The sequence below is a fragment of the Humulus lupulus genome, chromosome 5, assembly GCF_963169125.1.
Source record: "Humulus lupulus chromosome 5, drHumLupu1.1, whole genome shotgun sequence".
Lineage (NCBI taxonomy): Eukaryota > Viridiplantae > Streptophyta > Magnoliopsida > Rosales > Cannabaceae > Humulus > Humulus lupulus.
This window is the reverse complement of record NC_084797.1, coordinates 16,717,015-16,736,261: the sequence shown is the minus strand read 5'-3', so window position 1 is coordinate 16,736,261 and position 19,247 is coordinate 16,717,015. Positions and strand designations below refer to the sequence as shown.

Below are 19,247 nucleotides of genomic sequence, written 5' to 3'. Positions count from 1 at the left end.
GAAGATACATAACGGTCCTGAGCATGATCCTCAGTCCTGAGCCTTGGCGATAAACCTAGTCACAGTGGCCAATGGATAATCATCAATTTCTAATCTAAATAAATACTTAGGAGACAAAAGCTAGCCTCTGGGACCTTGATTTCCACTAAACCAGGTAGTAGAAATCGTCTTGAGCACCTAGGTTCAAACCCCCGAGCCTCACTATCCTTAAGAACCAATCTAAGGCAAAAATCCCAAGGTGGGTCGTGACCTGGCCCTAAGGGTCGCGACTTGCCCCCAAGTCACAAACCAAAAACCCCAAGCCTCAGGGGAGGTGGGTCGCGAATTGCCCTTTAGGGCCACGTCACCCCCCAGGTCAGAGAGCACTCCCATGCGTTTTGGGCACGCAGGCAGCGGCGCCCACAAGCTGGATCGCGGCGCGCCCTCTTTTGCCCAGAATTTTCTGGGTTTCTACAACATTCTTCCCAGCTAATTTTCCCAGGATTTCACCTTAACAAACCTCCCAATGAAAAGCAAGTTAGCTATTAATTTAACACCTTAACTCACATATTTTAGGCACAATATAACCCAGCAAACTCTACTGAAATTGCTTACAATTCATCACTTAGAAACCTCAATCAACCAATTCTATAAACCTAAATTCTTTACTGAAGCTAAACAAAATTCTTACCTTAAATAGATGCTAAACCTTAAGTTCCAACCTTCAATCTTTGAGCTTAAGTCCTAGCCTCTTTTCCTTCAGTAGCTCAAGCGCTTCTCCTTTAATTCCCTTCCAAAAATTCTTAGCTTATCGCCTAAATTCCTTATGTTTTCCTTATTCCTTAGCTTCAGTTAAGAATTTAGGGAGAGTGGGAGAGAGAGAGAGTACGTGAGAAAGAGAGAGGTGAGAGTTCTAGGTGATTTCGGCTAAGTTTGGAATCCTACAGAATATTACCTTTAACCTCTAAAAAGACCATTTTGCCCTTCTAAGCTTATTAATCTTCCAAAGGTACTAAGGGGTAAAATGGTCATTCCGCTCCCAGTTCCTACTAATTCCTCAAGTATTCATACTATTAAATAATCAACCCCGTCGTGTCCAATTAATTACCAAATACTTATTCAATATCTATAAATCCCAAAATATCCTCTAAATTCCCAAAAATACCCCCAGGCTCCCACCGAGCTGGGTATTAAACCCCGCTGTGACTATTTCGCTAATCCTCTCACTAGGACCGTCTCGAGCCAAATACTACAGTTATATCCACATAATAATGTGGTCTCAACCATTTATCACATTTAATCACGTTTATGCCCTTAATAGGCCAAAATTACAAATATGCCCTTATAAGCTATAAAGGGCCCACATGCATATCTAATACTCATAAACATGCATATAATCATGCATGCCACATAGTCACACATTTAACCGTTTAAACATACACATACCAATTATGCCCTCCCGGCACGATAATCAATGCCTTTATGCCTTATAAGTGATTTTGGGTCATTATAGTATTGCGGTTGGGGGTTTATTGGCGTACCTTGTTCAAGGATGCCAATTTATTTGTTAAAATATGTGATCGCTGTCAGTGGACCATAAATATATGTAGAAGGGATCAAATGCCTATGACTGGAGTTATAGAAGTGAAATTCACTACAAGAAAAAATGCTTTTAATAACACCAAAAATGTGTTATCAAAACATACCATGACACTTTTTGATATGTTAAGACCGACTATGTTATCGTAGGTCAGGGTACTTCACATAACACTTTATCATTGTTATACAGATGTGTTATTATACTGTCAACGACAACACACTTTCTGTGTTATTTTAATAAATAGATAAGTGTTTAATTATATTATTTATAATCGATTATATAACACATTTCAATACTTATAAATTTGTGTTATACTACACTTTAGTATAACACATTTTTTGTGTTATACTACACTTTAGTATAACACAGTTTTTGTGTTATATAATGAAGTTTGCATAACAAAATTCTTTACTTATAAAAAAGTGTTATTGTAATAGATATTATAATACATTTTTCATATTATTTTAATATTTAGATAAGTTTAAATTCTCATTATATATTCATTTATATAACACTCATTTATTCTATTATATTTTTATTTTTTATTTATATAATTAAAATTAGTTTTCTAATATATACTAGCATCATCAAATGAACTTGATTTTCAAATAACAAAAAGTAAAAAGCATTCAACATTGTATTAACAATCCACAAATTAGTTCAAAACATTCAACATTGTCATCAAATTATATTATAGCTCCTAGGAGACAAAGACCCGAAAACTTAAACCAATAAATCTTAAATCACATGGTAAAACTAACATGCTATACAATTTCCAACCAACATACAAAACAATGAGTATCTATCCTAATAACCACCAATCTAGTGCTAAATATTTGATACTGTCGACTTCCCCAAATATCATATTTATCCAGATAATGAGATTTCAGGCAACATTGCACCCATGGTGGATATCTAGCATCTTCCTCCACTTGCTTTCCATCATCATTTGTAGCCACTCCAAGCAATGCATTTTGCTTCTTCGTCAGTACATCAATGGCAGGTTGATCACCAAGTTGAAAATAATACAATCAATTGAAGATAACAATGGTAAGGGTGTAAAATAAGAGTAATGCATGTGACATTTTACATAATAATAATAAAATTGCACAGCCAGCCATATGACTTCAAATGACAGGTTCTATTTCGAAAAGGAAATATATATATATACATATATATATATGTGCAACATTATGTGGTGCAAGATTTTGGTATGAAACATGTGTCCCTAGAAAATTCTAGAAAATAAATAAATAAATAAAATAACATAGAATGCAGTGTGACAAAGAGAAGAATAAGTTTTTCTAATGGCAAAATCATTTTTCAATGCACTAGAAGTTCCAAATTTTATTTTTTCAGTCCTAAGACAGTAACTGTCATAGGGTCAATTTTTTAAAACTAAAATACCACCATGTTATGTTGATGGCCAAAGCTTTAAACATAGGTCAGCTAACCCAACAATAAAAACAAAATGCATAACCAAGTTTCAGTTCAATCAAATAGATATCTGAGATGATGGCCAAAATGCATAATGTGTAGCAGTAGGCTTGCAAGTTTTGAAAGTGTGTATGCATATGTATAGATAATGATGACACTAAAGAAAACTCAAGGTTATCCAGGTCGAATTTCCAAGACTGGCAGGATGAGGGGTAAAAAGGCCAAGAACTCCAAGCTAAAGCTCCAAATAAATAGTGGTGTTACAATAACAATGTGGATATGGACAGGAAAGAATAGAAATCAAAAAATTAAATCTAGAAACTCCTGAAAGAGTAACTGTGTAGCTACATCACTAAGGTAAGCACATTAGTTTTCATAAAGATTTCCTAGGCAAGCAACTTAAAACTGAATAGTTAAGAAAAGGGTAATCTCAAAAGGCATTATTTATTTGTCAATCATGTGCAGCCAGTAACAAAGGTGGATTATTTTGTTAGCATAAAAGTTCGCATTACAACTAGTGTGCAGCAGGACTAGTAAATAACCATTGAGAAGAGAGTTTAAAGCCATAGACATTCTTTAACCTACCCTCATTTCAGTAGGCATGAACATATAACGAAGAACAACAGTAGCTGGAATAGACAACTTTGCATCATCACGACCACCTGTCATACAGATGATGGTTTAATGGTTGATGAAACCAAGAAAGAATATAACATAGTTTATAAAAAGACTACTTCCAAGTATATATCATGAGCAACTTAAAAGACGATAGTGTTTCACTAAAATTTAGGGAAGTCCAAAAGGCAACTCAAATTGAAGCAATTCAGCACTTATGAAAGAGAAATTAACTTGCAAGCCAATATGCACAAGGATCTGAAGCACTAAAATTTGACTCTAAAACAATATTGACCAACACTGGAAAATTTTCAACAGTATCGTATCAATATTAAGAAAGGAAACAGAGTGAGAACGTAAACAACATGCAATATAAGGTCACTGAACTATTAAATAGAGCATTTAAGAGTACCATAAAAAGCTTACCCCATCCAAGCATCTTATCTTCCACCTTCTTAAGTTTCTTTTTCTTCTTGTTGTCAACTTTCTTGGAAATAAACGTATTCCCTGTGTTAAGAAAAAAATGAGATTACATTAATGAGTCACTGTAAGCCCCATAAGGACAACAAAACTAGTCATTTAAAGACATCTCAAGCAACAAAGTTCCTTTCTAAAACACTATGTTTGGTGTACAATGATGCATTATCATCGAATACAGAAGATGGAAAATGAAGCATCTTCAAAGATTAATGAAAGAACTAGTCCTTGGTCCCAAAAATCTATCAGCAACTATAAATTCCATCAGAAAATAAAACCAAGCAAAATCTGATAGTTACACAATGCACCCATCAGAAACTGATCACAAATTTTAAAGTTAAAGCAAAATAAATAAATAAATAAAAAATAAGGTGAAACCAAATGATCCTTCACTGAATACCATGGAGTAATAATGATTCCTTTTCTTTTCAATAAAAAGAAAAGCATGCAAGTAAAAAACTGTGTTTTTTTTAATAAAGTAAAAAAATAAGCAGCTGAATTCAACTGGGGGTCAGAAACTCTGAATTTGGTAGATTAATTAGAGACCAAAATACAACAAAACTCAACAACTATTATATATATTTTTTAGAAAAAACAAGATATGGAATCATGCATTACCTCTCAAGAATAAGGCAAAAGACATAACATTTATGGGCTAACCAGTTTAACAATGAACTAAACTACTCATGAAAATCTATTTATTAAAAAGAGCAGAGCAACGAGACCACAACAAGGTAAAACTAATGAAATAATATTTAATCAATTAAAAATAGAATCTAAAGTCATTCTTCCAAGAACTAGCAATCAAAATAATATATCAATACTAACAGTATCATTTTAAAGCCAACTAATTTTTTTTGGATAAAACTAATAAGTAACTAAATGAAATAATAGAACAAAAATAAAAAATCAAGTAAAAGAATAAATAAAACAAAGTGGTATGTTACAAAGAGTGCCAAAGTACATACCTGATTAGCAGTTGAAGCAAAGACAACAAAAACATGACTTGCAGTATCTATATATAGCTCCTTTCCAAGACACAAAATACTCGGTACAATCTTTTGATTCAATCTACAATCATTTTTCAATATAAGAAGTTAAAAGTAATTCAGATATAGAAACCATAGTTTATGCATGAATGTATATCTTTAATTGGGACATTGTTACAAACAATAAAAACAATGCAGAAACAAAGACATGACTTAATAACTTATAGTTTAGATCATGATGCACAGACCATAACATGACTCAATCTCTCTGCTTCTTGTCATTGTTCTTTTCTCAACAAACCATAACCTTCCAATCATCAGTCTGAAAAAAGAAAAGTGATATACTCTCTAGAAGAACAAAAATAACTTTAAAGCAAGGTAAAAAAACGGAGCTGAAATGAAATGACTAAAAATAAATCAAAAGAAAACAGAGTTATACACAGTTATCCATGTATATTATATGTACTAGAAACCTAAGAACTGGGCAACATGGTAGTGCTTTAATATTAACTAAAAGAGAGCGGTATTAATTGGTAAATTATTTAAAAATAATAATAACAAAATATCTAAATAACAGCAAATTAAATTTAATTACTTTCTGTGTAAGTTAATCGTCTAGAATATAGATAGATATAGATGATTAGCACATACTCACATACTATCACTTGGATAAAGCTTTCTATACTTTAAAGGCTGCATACAAGATTCTCACTCAAAAATAGGGGACCATGCTGTAAAATGTAAGATGGCCTCTAAGCTCTTGATGTAATTAATTCTAAACCACATATGACCTACAATTCCAATGGCTGAGAACCATTATTTTTGATACAGAAGTTTGTGCCTAAAGCTAGTCTAGATGGCTTCTGTTGCCAGCCTAAAGTAATAATTGTAAGATATACTTTATAAATTTAAACTAAAAGCATCTTCCCTTAGGTACATTTTGAAGGGGCTCCCAATGACCATGATATAAAAAGAGTACCAAAAAATAAAATTGAAAATCAAAGATGCACAAGTTTATCCACCATCCAGAAATAAATAATCTTGATATATTACTCTTATCACAAACAAAAGTCAACTCATCTAATCCCACTATGAACCTAATTCCATTAGCAAGCAAATACAAGAGTGAGTAAAAAACATTCACAACAAGTGAGTTGGAGTATGTTATCATTTATTTATTAAATCTATTTCAAATCAACACTTACAAAGCAGAATTGTTTAAACAGAAATAAAAACATAACAAGTAAAAAAATTGCCATATTTTACTCACAAGTTTATATAGTGATAACCCTCAGAAAATTATATCTAAATTACAACTAAGTAACAATTAAAGTTAAATACAACTAGCAGCTAATAACTAAATTACAGACTAATTGACTAATTGATTACATCAGAAAGGCTGAATACTTTATAGATTGGAAAAGAAAAAGTTATATACAAGAGGAAAAGGTATCATCATACATAATTACATAATTATAGCCATGGTTACTTTTTGAAATTAAACAACTTACCTCAGTTTTAGAATTGTACATCTGTTTTAGTTGTCCTGAGGTAGACAAAAAGGTCAGCTTTAAATCTCTAGGTCCAACTTCAATGGTATCATTTTGTGGATTCTTTATCTTGGAGAGTAAATTCCTGTTTACTGCAATAGTTTGGAAAAGATACCAGAGAAATTAAACAATTAATGCCTCTTTATGCATACTGTATGATAAGATATAAATAAAAAAACAAAATCATAGATAAATGAATAACTTCAAAAGGCTGGAAAAATGTGATAAGAATCTGAAGTAGATGACTCTAGAGTGAATCAAAAGAATGCTTCTCCACAAATTTTTACTTTTTGGAAAAAAGGATCACTATACAGATAGGAAAGAGAAGAGCTGACCTGAAAAAGAAAAAATGTGTGAGCAACAAGGTAAACAACAGCCATACCATGAGATAAGCGCCAAATTGCTGGATGCGGTCTAATCAGAATCCTGTATGAATTTATGTCAGAAAACAACATACAGGATTCAACTGAATACCCCTTGAAACTCTAGGATAAACCAGACATAAAATAGTTCACATAAAATAGTGAATAAGAATTTTGAGCTCATCATAGTGAAGACTTTTTTTTCCTACAAAAATTGAAAATGATAACTCAAAACGGGTCTATTTCATAAGAGGATTATATTTTAATATTAAAAAAAATTGGCAGTAAGAATAGCCAATTAAAAATATATAGCTTCCCTAGAGTATTTTAGTGGCAAACTTAAATGTAGTCAAAGCTCAAAGGCCTCCAAAGATAGGGAATATCACCACAAATAGAATATAGATTAATATGAGGAACACATCAAAGGATTTAAACAAAAATTGGGTCACGGCTTGATTATCACAATTTCCAAGTCCAAGAGCTAAAACTAAGAAATAAGCAAAACAAAAGCCCAAAGCTGGAGGTCAGCCAAAGCCACATTCAAGATGCTAAGATATATTAGAGCTTTGTTTTGTTTGAAGAAAAACAAGAATTCACTATATACTTATCGATGAAGTAAGAACAAGAATTGCCAAAAAAAAAAAGCCTCTACCTTTGATTTTGGCATACTGTAAAGGAAGATTATCTGAAGTTATATTTATGTACTAGGATGGGTCATCTTTAGTTGCTAACTCTAAATATTTCCTAACAAGCGAAAAGGAGCTGGAGTGGTATTATAAAATAAAAAACCCATGTCCTAAGATCTAAACAAACCCCAAAAAATTTTGACGCAACTTAGAGACCTTCCAAATATCACATTTATGTGGTTTTCTTAAAAAGTCAGATCACTCTCAAATTTATTTCAAAAATATAAATAATTTACTAAGAAAAACAACATAATGAGATTATTACCACAAATGTATCATCATGTTCTAAGAAGCAACTCTAAATAGTTTTTAAGATGAAAATGCAAAGACATAATCAAACTTTAAAAAGCAAGTCTTTACCAACATTAACTGGTTACAAGGGGTTCTTCATTGAGTCACTAGTATCCCCAAACAATGCCAAAGTGCATAATTAAAGCACTGTAAAAAATCAAAAACCAGAACAGAAACCTACAAAGCAACTTAACTGCAAAAATGGGATGAGGAAACACTGGAAAAAAAATCATTAACTCACTAAGAGCAACTTAATTTTATTAGTATAACAACACAAAACCAGAACATAAACCTACAGAGAACTACTTTACTATAACCAAAAAGTGGAATTTATGGAGAACTTTTCGAGCCCTTAACATGTAGAGTCCAAGAACTTTACTTAGCTAAGATAGATAGTAGTATTATAGTAATTATAGTATTATCTTTATAACTGTGGATTTTTTGTTCAGACCAGGATTTATTTGGACACTCATAGTAGTACTTGTAGATTTTCTAAGTTTAACCTATAGTTTAAGAATATTAATTTTAACCTATGGTTTGATTAATATGGCTGATGTTGAGGATAATATTTATTATACTATAAGGTTTAGATAAGAACCAATAGGATTTTAAGCACATGTTATGTATGGGTGATTAAGGATTAAGTATTTTGAGGATTAAATTTAATAAGGGTAAAGTTTGAATGCTCTAAGGTCAGTCAGCAGCTTTGAATACGTTTGAGGGCTTAGTCAAGGCTGTTTACCCAATTTGAATTAAGCTAAAAATGTGTAATTTCGTGTTTAAATAATCAGCGAATGCCGATATATCGCAGCTATAGGGGGCGATATATCGCAGCACGTAGATACGGAAAACACGAAACGATGCACGTTTGCCTCGGGCATAGTGGTCCAGGCGATATATCGCCTATAGGGGGCGATATATCGCCTCCTTCAACATATTTTGAATATTTTTGAAATCATTTTCCATTCAACCCTTCAACCTCTTGATAAGTCCAGCACCTTTCTGAACGAGTCTTCAGCCTCTGCTGAACTATAATTCAAATTATTTTCACTTAAAAAGCCATTATTTTTATTCAAGTTAAATTAAGATCCTTTCATTCCTAAACTCTATAAATAGGACCTAGTACCCAGCCATTATTCACCTTTTGCTCTAAGTTCAAATGCTACAAGTTGCTAGGTGAGTGTGAGGGTGTAAACACTTGGGTGGGGAAATCATAAGCTTGATAATTATAAGCTTATCAAACACTTGGGAAGTAAGGTTCTATAGCATTTTCGGTTCAAGGTTTAGATTGGTCTTACAAGTCTTCAAGGTATTTCCACACTCTAGTTCATTGGTATTATTTTCTTTAAGTTCTCATAATCTTTTACCAGCCTTCTAACCTTATTCTTATTTTGGTTAGGAAATCTAAGAACTTGCACATAAGTTTTTGGTAAGTATTTTTCTCAATGGTTTAGTCCTTCCATTCCTTTCATTTCTCTTCTTCACTATACTCACTCTTTTTCAAAATGGTTCTTAGGAGTGTTCCAAAGTCCCAACTCTGTCCTCTTATCCCGGTATTTTTGGTAAGGAAAATAGGATAGAATTCATATGTTATATGTTTTATATGTTATCTTATGTTTTTATGTTATGAAATGTGTTTTGATATGTATGTATGTAGGCTTGGGCATATGACCCATATGACTAACAAGCCCCAAATAGATTATGGGCATATAACCTGCTTAGCTAGTAGGACCCCACTAATCTAGTGGGCATATGACTTGTTTAGTCTATGGGACCCCAAGTAATAATGGCCATTATAGTATGTGTATGATATAAGTGTTATGTTATGTTTTATGTTTCTTATGAAATTTATGTATATGAACTATGTGTTAGATTTTTCCTTGCTGGGCATTAGGCTCATTCCTTTTTGTTTATATGTGCAGGAAAATAGTCTTAGTGGCGGGAAAGGTTCTTGGAAGCTTGGAGAATGTGTATTGAGGCGGAATGGATTCAAGAGCCGAGAGTTATTCGATTCGAGGATGTAGTTTTGTCTTTATGTTTTTTTTTACATGTATTTTTCCGCACTTGTTATGTAATCCCTTTTTATTCTAAATAATGTTATGTTATGTTTTGTTTTTAAAACAATGGGATCCCATATCCTACTTGATATTTTATGTAAGTAACTCTTATTTTTACAAGTTTCCTAATAAAGTTATGGTATTTTCACTTGTAAGTTTTATTAAGGATTAGTATGTATAGTTTTTGTTAATGGTCCAAAAGTCTAGAGTAGTTGGGTCATTACATAACAAAAACCATAACAAACTTCAACCATCAATAGAGGAAAACTCATGAAGCAAAAACTAAGATGCTACAGTATTAGTGAACTTCTAACTTGAATAAAAAAAATTCAGACAAATAATCACAAACAAATTGCACTATAGATACGATAGAGAAGTTAAACAAAATTTATATATGTACCATATATACGATAAGGCAAGGAACATCTATATCTTCACGCCAATTCAAACACACAGCTCAATGAATGAGGAAAGACTCATCCTAGTCTTTCCTGTTATTTCATGCAGTGCCAACGACTCTGAATTCGAAAAACAAGGCTAGTATCAATACCTAGCACACATTCATCAAGAGAACAAGTTACCCCAACTTGAAGCCAAACTCAACCATTTGAAGCAAAAACATAGATAGATAAAAACATAAACAACACAACAAAATCATTTGATTAGGGGTTAGTTGGATAGAGTATTTTCTGATTAAGAAATTGCGTGAAAAACTGAAATGAATGACCCTCTAATCAAGACTAAAACAATTTTTTTTTTTTAAAAAAAAATACCAAATCTAAGTCTCCTATAAGACCTTTGGGTGGTGATAGAGATGTACAAAGTTATTTTACAGGCAAACCACCATAAATAGTTTGAAGAAAACAAATATTAATTCAAATATGGTATCATATATATAAAAATATGTGTAGCTTACTGGCCAGGTCAGTCAACTAAAGGCTACTGTATTAACATGTGGCACAATATATGTAGTCTAAGCTAAACCCATGATATTCCTCCACGAGAAAATAGTTTATTGACAAAGTTATACATATTCTTATTCATTTCCATTTATAAAAATAATATGACCATATTAATAAGGAAAGCATCTCAGAAGATTAGAACCAAAGTTACATATATATATATAATATAATATCCTTTCCTCTCAACAATGGCCTAGATAGATACCATGCAAGAATAAGCAACAAGTTTTGCTGTTCTATTGATATGAATCATGATTTTTTAAATACCATTTAGCAGAGGTTTATTATAGTATTAGTATAATATATATACATACATATAGATATATGGTATGTCATTAAAAGGGTTTTTTTAATACCTTGGTGATGGTCGGCCACCATTTTGTGAGTGACCTTATGCAAAGTGATGCAGCAAAGGCAAGTCTTTTCAGCTAAGTAACATCATAGGCCCCTCCCAGCTTTGGATCAATCAGTTTTTCAATTTCTCCTTGTTTCAATATTGGTTTGGCCTGTTCAATTCATAATTAACAATTATTAAATTCAGTTCAATTACATGTGCTAAAATATTTTGTTACCAAGACTAAGTAAAGTCTAACACCAATAGAAAACTCCAATATTAGACATTTACCAAAAGAATATGGCAAATTAGAAATATAATAAATCAAGTGGCAACTTTTTTATTGTATAATCATAAGGAAAAAATGGGACTTTCTTTCATTACCCAAGTGTGTAAGCTCTGGTGAGAACCATCTTTAATATGTCTCTAGTGTTTACTTGTATCACAGAAACACCACTGAAATTTTTTGCAAGTGTCTCGCTGAGCTTCTCCCGTTCATAGTCATGCTCTGCAGCTTGTAAGATAAAATACAAATAAATTAAGCTAAAACCACTCACACAATATCAATAGCCAAGAACAAGAAAATTACAACTAATCAACTAACCGAGAATAAAATTTAGTCAACTTAATACTAACAAATACAACTACTGTTATATATAATAAATATACCTTAACTATCCATTATTATTTGGAGACACATATTAAAAATGAGAGAATAATGAGAAATTGATTTTTATTATTGAAAATGAACCAAGTGATGAGTACAATTGGGTTAGCCAATTAGCTTTATTTATAAGCTGGCTATTTAAAGTTCCTTCCTTTTCTCCTTACCTGATTGAAGTCTGTAGATATTTAAAGTATTTTTTATTAATGCAACCAATTAAAATACCAAAATGCTTTTTAGTGGCAAAAGAGTAAGCATACTTTATTATAATTATAATGAAGAAATAATCAAAGAGTAAACATATATATATATACATATTAGATCCCAACACCACTTAAAGACAGACCTGCAGTTCTAGAGTTCAATTTGATTGTAAGTGTTCTAGAGTTCAATCTGATTGTAAGTGTTCCAGAATCAAACTGATTGTAAGATGTTAGAATAAATGAGAGGGGTGTGTGTGTGGGCAGGCCGATTATCTCACTGAGATTTAGCATGGCCCTAGGAGAGAATCAGGTGTCTCGAATTACCTGAGTGAGTTTATCAATAAAAAAAATCACTCTCTAATTTCACTATTTTACTGTTATTTATATGTTGAGTTTATGACTTACTTTTTGACATGATAAAGTTTTAAGATCCTATCACAAACTTGGGTTTTCTAGTGCTACAGTGCTAGAGAGCATTATGCGTGGCCCTAGAGAGCATTATGCACCAAAAACACCCTGTTATCAAAATAAAATAAGAACACGTAATCTACCGAACATATCTTATACTAACATCAATATTAAAAAAAATCAATCTTACCTTGTTGAACTATCGCATATCACTTGTCATTATCTCAAGTCATGGAAATGGACATTTAACCAACAAAAATCAATACACTAAATTCAAAAATCATTTGAGCACTATTATCAAACGAGTGGTGTGCGGTTTTCTATACTAAACAGAAGAACAAAAATTAAAGCAATTACCAAAACTTGTTCTTGAAAAATGAGATTGAAGAACATAAAACTAAATTTCAGATTGCATATCCAAAATGATCATCAAATATTGTGATTAATCTCGAAATCTTAAAGGAATCTATAAAGATTTAGGGTAAAGATTTTTACCCAACTCAATCAAATATCACTCACAAATCCAAAATTAGCTTAAATCAAAATAAGGCGATGAATTAGGAGATTAAAAGATTGGTTGAGTTTTATAATGGTAAAACAAAACAATCATAAATAAAATTAATAAAATCTCAAACAACATACAGACCTACATACCTTACTGAGAGCATTAGGGCTTCGTCGAGGAGGGAGAGAGAGGCAGAGGAATGAAAGTGACGAAAGAGAGAGGGGGTCGAGGCGAAAGAGTGGCGTGGAGATGAAGAGAAAGAAAGTGAATGAGAACTGAAGAGGTGGAAGAGTGAAAGAGAAAGTAGTGTATATCTAGATAGAGAAGATGGAGATGGAGAGAAACAAAGGCTATGATGGAGGTGGATGTTGACTATCGGGCTGTTTTTGGCGAGAGAAAAGAATGAGAGATAATGAATTTTTTTTTCAATTGCCCCTTAAAATTTTTAGTTTCCCACCTTTCATTTTCAGAAATCCAATTTTACCCTTTTGTTTCTAATATGACTTATTATAATACTTTTTGAAAAAGCTTATCTTCATGTGTTGTGGAAGGGTAATTTGTTGTAGTGATTGTTCGATGTGTGGGGAATCGACTTCATGAGACCTTTTTCGTCATCCTTAAGCAATAGGTACATTTTGCTGGCTGTGGACTATGTGTCTATATGGGTAGAGGCAGGAGCAACTCCTACTAATGATGGAAAGGTAGTTTTAAATTTTCTTCACAAACACATTTTCACCTGGTTCGGAACACCTTGAGCAATCATTAGCGATGAAGGGAGTCATTTTTGTAATAAGAGCTTCTTCGCTCTTTGTGCTCAGTATGGAGTTCATCATCGTATTGTTTTGGCCTACCACCCTCAAGCTAATGGGAACGCGGAAGTATCAAACTGAGAAATCAAAAGCATCCTCGAAAAGATTGTCGATACTTCAAGGAAAGATTGGTCAAAGAGGCTCGACGATTCCCTCTGGGCTTATCGGACAACATTTAAAGCTACAATAGAGATGTCACCCTATCTGTTGGTATTCGGGAAACCATGTCATTTTCCAATGAAATTAGAGCATCAGGCATACTGGACTATTAAGAAGTTAACTATAGATTTGTTTATGGCAGGACAAAATAGACTCATGGAATTAAATGAGTTGGATGAATTCTGCAATGAGGCTTATGAGAATGCGAAGATATATTAGGAGAAGACAAAGGGTTTTCATGAAAAACAAATTCTTTGCAAGGAATTTCAACCAGAAGACAAGGTGCTTTTATTTAATTCACATATGAAGTTGTTTCCGGTCAAGCTGAAGTCGAGGTGGTCGGGACCATTCACAGTGGTTGCATTATTCCTGTATGGCGCAGTACAAGTTCACAGTGAAAAGACGGGACATTTTAAGGTGAAAGGTCAACGATTAAAGCATTACATAGATGGTTAGGTGGATCAAGTCAAGTTCGTTGTGATACTTAGTCCCATTTAAGTGGGAAGGCAACGTCCGGCTAAATGACGTTAACGACAACGCTGTAGGAGGCATTCCTATAATTTATTTTTGCTTTTGTTTTAATTTTTTCAGCTGAACAATTTTATTTAATTTCATTTTGGAGTTGTAAAGATTCATTTTTATTTTAGTTTTATAGTAAGTTGTATTTAGGAACCGTGCAAATCGTGCAAAATGACTGAGAAAAAAATCGCTTAGGGGGCCAAGTCACGACTTTCTTAAGTTGAGTCGCGACTCCTGGGAGTTACAAAATAATAGGAAAAATTAGGAGTTTCTGAAGGAATTAAGGTCGTGACTTGCCTTTATAAGTCACGACCCTTGCAAAATTCAGAGAGCACGGATTAGGAATGGGTAGAGGTGGGTCACGACTTGCCCTTATAGGTCGCAGTGCGCTTAGAAGTCAGAGCCAATATGCTTTTGGAAAAAAAGAGGTGCACCGTGACTTGCTAAAGCTGAGTCACGACCCCTGAGAGTTATACAATCGTAGAAATTTTTTGGAATTTTTGTAGGAATTAGGTCGCGACCTGCCCTTAAAAGTCACGACCCTTGCAAAAGTCAGAGAAAATCCCCTTTTGAATGGGAAGATGCGGGTTGCAACTTGCCCTTATAAGTCGCGACGCGCTTGGAAGTCAGAGACAATCCCCTTTTGGATGAAAGAGGCGGGCCACGACTTGCTACAACTGAGTTGCGGGCCTGCAATTAGGAATTCGAAAAAAGAGAGGCGGGTCGGGACTTGCTATAGTTGGGTTACGGCGAGCCTCCATCAGGAAAAGAAAATTCAGTATAAACCCAATTTTTCTTAAAACACAACCCATATTCCAAACATTTCCTCCTTCCAAACAATTTTTTTTTCTTTCAAATTTTCTTCCATTCTCTCATCTTCATCCTCCCTAAAACAACCATAAATGGAAACCCCAAACCTTCATAGATTCATCTTCCATTCCATTCCTTTTTCTAATCAAAACCCTAGATAGCCTCACATGTGGCATTGAATAAATGAGGAGTATTTGAAGATTGTGAGCAATATCAACAAATCAAAGGCAAGTAAGTCTCTAATTTTCTATGTTCTACAATTTCTGGGATTGAATTAGTTTGGTGATTGGTTGAAAAGAGATTTCATTGGAATTTTGGGACAAATTGCTAGTATATACTGTGTTCTTTAAGTTGGTGTTGTGATTTGCCTATTTCTGGGGTGTTCTTCATTTGAGGGAAGAAATTTAAGGGGATGTGTTGCTGGATTTTGCTTAAAAACAAGAATGAAAAAAAATTAATTGTCATGGGGCTCAGGAAGAACCCAACTAGAGCCGCTTCATCAAAAAAAGCCTCACGACCCTCTTCATCTAGTACCCCATCACCACCAGAAGCACAACCACCTCCACCACCACAGGAATATGACCCGACTAAGTTTATTAGTAAGGATGCTTTTGAATAAGAGGTTATGTTTACAGTCGATGGTTTAGGAGAGAGGGATGGAGTACCAGGATACCCCATACCCTCAATATCCCTATGACCTAATTCGCGCTGAAATTCAACGAAGAAATTGGAAAAGTTTTGTAGATAGGAATATGACGAAGGCCAATTTTTCTTTGGTATATAAATTTTATGCTAACTTCCCGGGCCAAGTGGATAGGAAAGTGTTTGTGAGACAGGTAACGGAGGAATGCGACATTGACAACATCGACGGATTATATTGGGTACCCATGTTGAGAATCGAAGATGATGAATATTATCAGTTGGCTTTTTGTAGTGAGGTTGATTGGGATGATGTGGCTGAAACCTTAGGCATTCCTGGCTCACGGTTTGTTTTCAATGAAGGTGAGCCTAAGTATTTAAAGAGGTATCAAATGAACCAAATGGATAAGGCTTGGACTTTATTTGTGAATGCTCGCTTAATGCCTAAAACTCATCTTTCTGAGGTTGGCCCCGATCGATGTCTTTTAGTATATGCGATAATGAAAGGTCTTACGATAGACATTGTTCGGGTGATCCGCACGAGTATCAAGGATTTGTGTAAACTCACCACCACAGCAGGCTTGGGGCATGGTTCCATGATAATTGATTTATGTAAGGTGTGGGAAGTACTCATATACCCTAGTGATATATGTAGGAAAGCCACGAATCCTATATCTAGAGCTACTTTACATAATTTTCAGCCACTCTCATTGTCGACACAATGAGAAGACCCCGTGAGGCCAGAGAGGCAGGCGATGACGACCAAGACCATGGGCAAGCAAATGTTCAACCAGATGAGCCTCAAAAAGAAGGGCAAAGGAAAGTAGAGGAGGGGAGGAGAGAAGCTTACCCTCAATTTCTGGCAATTGAGGCACCACCGGATCCAAACTTGGCAAAGTTGGATTACATTATCCGGCAAAACCAACACACTGATAACTATTTGGGGAAACTTCACAATTATCATCGAGCCCAAGTAGACCGAGAAAATGAATTGGTTTACCAATGGTCTAACCAAGAAGCAAACAAACACTATTTTCCGTATCCACCACCATGGCATCCTTTCCAAGACCCGCCTCCATTTTGACATTCATAGCAAGGTATATTTTTTTTTTCTTTCACTTTTATTGTAACATTGGGGACAATGACTAGTCTTAGTTTGGGGGGGAGAGAGTTAAATTTTCTTACAATTTAGTCGTATTAGTTTAATTGGTTTTGTGTTATATTTTGTGTTTGTTAGTATTGAGTATAACGTGAATCTATTTTGACAATGATTGCCGAAAAAGATAAAATGAATGTTAAGTTGTATAATCCAAAGAAAATGAATTCATTAAAACCTATGTTCTTGGTTAGACTCCTTTTGTATTCCATTTTAGTTAGTCAATATCTTTGAATACCTTTTTCATGATCTTTAAATATTGCACTTGAGTTGTTTATGCATATTGAATAGGTTTGTGGACTGTTTTGGTAGAAATTTATAAATTCTAGATCTTGCTTACTTGTTGTTTGAAGCGAAATAATATATTATGATTGCTCAGAAAAATGATTTAGGCCATCAATTGGATCACTTGCCTTTCTAGCCGACCTTGCATTTGTTTATCCTTTAATTACCCTTTTTGAGCCGAAAAATTAAGACCTTTTTATTCTTTGTCATTATCTAAGCCTAAATGAAAATATTGTTAATATATCCATCCCTAATGTATTATAAGCATATGATTTCAAAATACTTGGTTGAAGAAAAAAAAAAGAATGGAGAGAGTATATAAAAAAAATGAAAGAAAAAAGTTCACTCAAGAACTACACTCCCAATTTGAATATCGAAAAGAAATGAGTTTGGGGGAGTGTAGCTACTATTATATATATATATATATATATATATCTAAAATAAAGAATAAAATAGGAAATTATTGGGTTGCATATTTCAGGATTGAAGTCGGGAGTAGTTTGGTCTTATGGTATTTTTGAGCTAAATATAATTCTTCTCATCTACCTTTACCTAAGGCTAACATTATGATTTTTAAGCATGTTTTTTATTTATATTAGTGGAGAATGACAAGTAAGTGAGCATATGGAAGAATTGGTCAGTTTGGTTTGTTGGACGAAAATTTGGTATGCATAAATGAGTTAAGTGTTTTATTTGTTGAGCATGACTAGGTAATCTTGGATGTGAATAGTTTAAAGTGGTTTAGAGGAGTAGTTTATTGAAATTCTGGGTTGTGCATAATGTTTAGTAGTTTTCTAAGAATTATGTGACCTACATTCATGATTTGGCAGTATTTTTTGTTCATTGGGTTCATGTTAAAAGTGTTGTGCAATTTTTGTGTCATGTGAGTTTATGTTATTTGCTCAAGGGAGAACAAGGATTGAGTTTTGAGGAATTTGATAAGTCTAGTTTAGGGTAGTTTTAGAGTATGCTTTAGTCTTAGTTTCGAGTCAAATTGTGAGTTTTGTACAATATTATGCTTCTGTTTGTTTTTTTTTCAATTTTTTTTCTACGAATTTGAGAATAGAGAGGAAATGAGCGGATTTGAAGATGAAAATGGATATTTTGGGAGTCTTTGGCCAATTTGTGTGAATTCGGGAGAGCTGGGAATATTTGGATGACTCTGGTGGGAAACGAAGGTGAAAAAAGTGAAATCAAGAAATGTGGAATAAGCAGTCGCGACTTGCCCTTATAAGTCTCGGCTTGCATGAAGACAGGGCGATTCTGGTGCTTTCATTGAGAGATTGATTTATTGCTGTTAAGAAAACCAATGGCGAAAGCAGGAAAGAAAACTGGGCAGGCGGCCGCCGCTGCACCGTCTAACCCGCCACCTCCTCCTCCTCCTGCGAACATGGTGGAGGATGAGCCACAACTGGACTTTGAAGAGGAGGAAATGGACGATGCGACGCTGAAGAGTACTCTGGGCGCGTTGCAAGAAGAGCTGGCTAATCTGAGAGCCAGTCAGGAGACTGCCGCTGAAGTTATGGCACGGCAGTAGCAGGAGATAGAAAGGCAGCGCGCGGAATTGAGCGAAAGACAGGCGGAGGTGGATCGCCGCCAGAGCGAAGCCATGGCAGCCCTGGAGGCAGCCTTGCTGTTGGCGAGAAATCAGGCTGCACCTGCCTCGCTGCCTGACCCACCGGTGAATGGGCCAACCCAGAGAGGTCCTAATCCGAGCCCACCGATTCAGCCTTCAAGTCCGCAAAGGCCCG

General features: G+C 34.2%; 1 protein-coding gene across 7 annotated transcripts; it reads right to left on the bottom strand.

The window, feature by feature from the left end:
• Positions 1-2,168: 2,168 nt before the first annotated feature.
• LOC133834535 (probable alpha-mannosidase At5g66150) lies at positions 2,169-13,504 on the bottom strand. 7 transcript variants are annotated; one of them, XR_009893363.1, is made up of 11 exons: positions 13,269-13,504; positions 11,724-11,853; positions 11,362-11,511; positions 10,444-10,593; positions 7,030-7,073; positions 6,609-6,739; positions 5,346-5,419; positions 5,077-5,179; positions 4,058-4,138; positions 3,602-3,678; positions 2,169-2,556 (listed from the first exon to the last, which is right to left on the bottom strand). XR_009893363.1 is itself a non-coding variant. In XM_062264181.1 (7 exons), the coding sequence occupies exons 4-7, from the start codon at positions 10,467-10,469 to the stop codon at positions 5,081-5,083; spliced, it is 300 nt and encodes a 99-aa protein (XP_062120165.1). In that variant the 5' UTR covers positions 10,470-10,593; positions 11,362-11,511; positions 11,724-11,847; positions 13,269-13,504; the 3' UTR covers positions 4,719-5,080. The 7 variants fall into 7 exon arrangements, 1 of the variants encoding a protein (XP_062120165.1); XR_009893364.1 differs by having other exon boundaries at positions 6,983-7,073; positions 11,724-11,847; XR_009893366.1 differs by having other exon boundaries at positions 2,169-2,559; positions 11,724-11,847.
• Positions 13,505-19,247: the final 5,743 nt, after the last annotated feature.

What these genes read in the sequence shown, in the direction of transcription:
- LOC133834535 (XM_062264181.1), bottom strand. Translation starts at nt 10,469, where the DNA reads ATGTTCCTTGCCTTATCGTATATATG. An exon ending in CTTGCCTTATCGTATATATG is followed by an intron (nt 7,074 to 10,443) that starts GTACATATATAA and finishes AAATTCATACAG; the next exon opens with GATTCTGATTAGACCGCATC. An exon ending in AATTTGGCGCTTATCTCATG is followed by an intron (nt 6,740 to 7,029) that starts GTATGGCTGTTG and finishes AAACTATTGCAG; the next exon opens with TAAACAGGAATTTACTCTCC.